Source organism: Austrofundulus limnaeus, unplaced genomic scaffold (genome assembly GCF_001266775.1).
Source record: "Austrofundulus limnaeus strain Quisiro unplaced genomic scaffold, Austrofundulus_limnaeus-1.0 Scaffold329, whole genome shotgun sequence".
In the NCBI taxonomy this organism is placed as follows: Eukaryota; Metazoa; Chordata; class Actinopteri; order Cyprinodontiformes; family Rivulidae; genus Austrofundulus; species Austrofundulus limnaeus.
The window spans coordinates 135,818-140,285 of NW_013952731.1; the positions used below are offsets into that span (position 1 = coordinate 135,818).

At 36.9% G+C, this 4,468-nt stretch overlaps 1 protein-coding gene across 1 annotated transcript in view; it reads left to right on the forward strand.

Moving 5' to 3' along the window:
- Positions 1–4,468, forward strand: part of tubgcp5 (tubulin gamma complex component 5) — a 32,196-nt gene that overhangs the window by 13,744 nt on the left and 13,984 nt on the right. Inside the window, exons 7-10 of the mRNA XM_014022419.1 lie at positions 277–394; positions 3,520–3,609; positions 3,726–3,819; positions 3,914–4,166. Of these exons, the coding sequence (XP_013877873.1) occupies positions 277–394; positions 3,520–3,609; positions 3,726–3,819; positions 3,914–4,166 (555 nt within the window). The remainder of the gene's footprint in view (positions 1–276; positions 395–3,519; positions 3,610–3,725; positions 3,820–3,913; positions 4,167–4,468) is intronic.

Below are 4,468 nucleotides of genomic sequence, written 5' to 3' on the forward strand. Positions count from 1 at the left end.
AAATATAAAGTTATTTGGGAGGAAAACCCGTCTGGATAACAGCAGACTGACGGCTCGTAAAATCTACGACAGGTCTGGACCACTCGTGAATTTTGTTCGTATCTGAAAAAAATCTTAGAATACGAAAACATTGGTGAATGTTACAAGTTCTCCTAAATCACTCGTACGCACAACTTAAGAACAAATCTGTGCGTACTAACGGTTCTTGCATGAGGCCCAATGAATCCAAAGCAGCAGGAACTGATTTAAAAGCCGTGTTCAAATTTCTCCTCCCAGTGGGTGCACCTGACGCCCGAGCCTGGCTGGAGCAACACGTGGTGACACCGTACTGGGCGGCTCATGCTYTTCGCTTTCCTCACAGCTTGCATTTACACTCCAACTTGCTCAATGTTTGGTGAGACTTTATTTGCTATAATCTCCTCAGCTCTGGAATGTGCTGTAAAGTACTGAAAGATTTGATACCAGTTACTAAAGCTGCTAAAAAGCCACATACTTTAGTTAATGACCTAACATTCCTCGAAGGAATTCAAACCACCTGTCATGACAGATTTTTAAACTAAGGCCCTTTTCATTTCTGAATGTGTTTTTTCTGTGTCTGTTGTGGATATTCAACATAAAAAAAATGTTAACATGAATATTGCTTGTTGACTCCACTGTAGTTTCCATGCCAGGCAGGGTTACTGGATAGCTTCATGGTTTTAAGTRAAAATACTGTGAGTTCTATGGTTTCACTCAAAATGGGCATTGTGTTAAACGGGCATGTAGCGTTTCTGCTGCATTTGGTTTTCTCCAACAGAGGCCGGCTTTTAGCTAAGATTTGAAAAGGTGCATCTAAACCCTAAGGTCGGTGGTGAAGGGGCCCGTCGGCCACCTTTAAATGGTTTAGGTGTGCTCGTGTATAAGGCATAAATRAAGCAGGACAGCACAGTCACTTATTTGGAGCTTTGTTTTCATTGTGAAGTGTGTATTGAAGTATAACCCAAGCTTTAGGGTCGACGTKCTGCGCTGAGGCACAATTAGACACAGCATTGTTCTTCTTCATGACATTACCATTAGGGTTTAATTTTTAATGCCCCGCACAACAAAAAAAGCAGGGTTCTTCACTGTAAACAACTTCAGGTCTGTGTGGTTTGTGAACAAACTGGCAGCTCCTCCTCCCACGGAGCTGTGGGTTACCAGTGTGCCAGAAGGTGAGCAACTGAGAACATGTGATTATTTGAGTTCATTTTTTTAGYTTGTTATTTTTCTGTAATAAATTTATCATGACTAAYGCAGTAACCTAGGATGAAGTATTAGGGCCACACAACAAGAGTTTTTTTAATTACTGGATTAAGTCGTATTATAACGAGAATAAGGTCTTAATGAGATTAAAGTCATAATATGAGGAAAAAATGTCACTATATTATGAGGAAAAAAGTCCACATGTCCACTTTCCTTTCCTGATTTTTTACTCATTTCCTCATCATTTTTCTCACGTGTCTCTGTGTTTGTGAAGTTTTCCACAATGACATTTGGGTCGCTGTTAGAGTAAAATGCTTTTATCCGAATTACTTGAGGACTAAATCTGTCATTGCAGCCATGTATTACAATACGGCTTCAGTTTATCATATATTTGTTTGCGCAGTTGTTTCAAAGTCTTGCTACTGATAATTTGATTCTAATTTGCTAACAAAATTAACTATTAAAAAAAAACTTCAAAAGTTGCATTTTAATGTAGTGGTGAGACTGCTGTTTCATGTATAAGTTCTCAGAATATTATGACTTTAATTTATGATATTAATCTTGCATTAGTACAACTTTAATGTCATACGACTTTATTCTCGTAATATGAAGTTATTCTGTTCTATTACGAGAATAACGTCGTAATATTATGACGTTATTCTCCTAATAATATGAGTCTATTTTCATACAACTTTATTTTCATAATATTACGACTTTATTCTTCTAATATTATGAGTCTATTCTCATACGACCTTATTCTCGTAATATTATGACTTTATTCTCATATCACTTTATTCTTGTAATATTATGACGTTCTTCTCATAATATTATGACTTTATTCTCATATGACTTTATTCTCGTAATTTTACGACTTTATTCTCGTAATTTTACGACTTTTTTCTCGTAATATTACGACTTTATTCTCGTAATATTACGACTTTATTCTCGTAATATTACGACTTTATTCTCGTAATATTACGACTTTATTCTCGTAATATTACGACTTTATTCTCATACGTTTTTATTCTCGTAATATGACGTTATTCTCGTAGTATGAGTCTATTCTCATACGACTTTATTCTCGTAATATTATGACGTTATTCTCGTAATATTATGACTTTATTCTTGTAATATTATGACTTTATTCTTGTAATATTACGACTTTATTCTCGTAATATTACGACTGTATTCTCATAATATTATGACTTTATTCTCAAAATATGAGTCTATTCTCATGCGACTTTATTCTCATAATATAATGATATTCTCGTAATATGACGTTATTCTCGTAATATTACGACTTTCATGTCATAATATTATGACTTTATTCTTGTAATAATGATAATAAAAATCTTATTGTGTGGCCCTAATACTCCGTCATAGTAACCAAGTCCTATTTATTAGTAAAAAATCTGAAATAGTTTATTGCTTTAGGGCATTGTTACACAGAAATAAGGCACTGCCAAACAGAATAAAGTGTTGAAACTATGGCCCGATGCTCCTCTAGCTAAAAGCCTGCACAGAGGTGTGGAACCACCCTGTAGATGGCTGCAGTCAGAAAAAATGCGTAAAAATGAACCACAGTAAAGTAGTTGAAAAGCAGYAGAGTGCTGTTTGTGCTGCTCACCCTTTCCACCAAACTCATCCTCACTCCAAATGAGTGTTTGTGAATTCACTGTTTTGTATGTAACTGTTCTTATATTCAAAACTGAACTGTCTGCTGTGGGTCTCGTGGAAAGCCAAAAATCACCTGGCATCAGTGTTGGTAGATTTAATGTTGTCAAAGATAATGCACCCTCACTCGGCACATACAATAGTTTGGATCAAAATACAATTATTTTAAAGCAACAGCTGTTTTTAACTGCCTGCCATGGAAATTGTAGWTTTGCCACAATCGAMAATGAAAAATGACAGTTCAAATGTTGACATGTCCTCAGATTGTTTTATAAGGGATGGAGAAACTGTAAATGAGTTTATACAGATTCTCCTGTTAGATCTTATGAGATGTTTGCTCTGAGGGTTGAGGATGTTTCTCGTATATTACCACAGTAAAGTTTAGATCAGGTCTTGTAAATTTGACCTGCCGGTAGTTACAGCCATATTTTAGTTTTTAACAGTCTGTGGTGGCCATTATCGATTGGATTAAACCTTGTGAGTGCCCATTTGTCTTCAGCAGTGAGTTATAATAAATATAAAATAACATGTCTTTTATCATCGGTTTTATAAAAATGTGTCTCTTTGTAAAAACAATTATGAGTTTAAATGACGTAAGTATTTGTRTTGGTTTTGTCTTCTCAGGGATCAGCACTTGTACAACACTGATCCTCTGTATCTGCCTGAAGAAAAGGCTTTTGTCACAGAGACCCAAGTGATCCGAGAGACACTGTGGTAAGATGGAACAATTTGTCACTGTGAGGAAAAGAAACCCATCTCCTGCTTCAAGGACACAAGTTTTATTATCCTGTGAAGATGTGACTGATCCGAGTTGATTGTTGTTTTTTCAGGCTTTTCTCTGGTGTCAAGAAACATTTTATTTTCCAGCAACATGATGGGAAGGTAACAGTGAGGAATAATGTGGTGGTGACTCATCTGACCAGTGTAAGTTTCAGATATGAAGAAGGAAGTTGTCGATGTTTACTTCAACGTGTTGTGTTGGAGGGAGGGATTGGACTTGTCTTCTTTTGTGCTGCAGGACTGTTTGTACTCAGTGCTGGAGCACATCGCTGTGTACGGTCAGGCCGTGTCCAGGCTCCAGAAGTTCATAGACGAGGTGACGGGCTACAGCTCAGAGCCGTGCCCACCAGGCTCCGGCTCGTCCCACGGCTCCAGGAAGGGCTCCGAGCCTCCCTTCAGGACCTACCAGGCTTTTGTTTGGGCTCTCAACAAATATTTTACCAGCTTTAAAGAAGAGCTGACCACAATAGAGAAAGAGCTAATAAACAATGGTAAGTGTTTTTTTTATTATATATGAAGCCCAGTTTGCTTTTCCTTTGTGTTAGCTAGCCAACATACAGCTTCATAAATGTATTTTTTTAACCTTTATGTATCCAGGGTAATCCCACTGAGATCATGGACCTTTGTTGTAAGGGCGGTCTGGGTCTGAAGGCAGCCTGTCCAGTGTTGTATAAAGTACCACAAAGTGATACTTGAGTAAAAGTACAAGTATCTTACCATAAAATTACTTTGGTAAAAGTTAAAGTCTCCTCTAAGAATATTACTTGAGTAAAAGTCTTAAATTATCTGATAT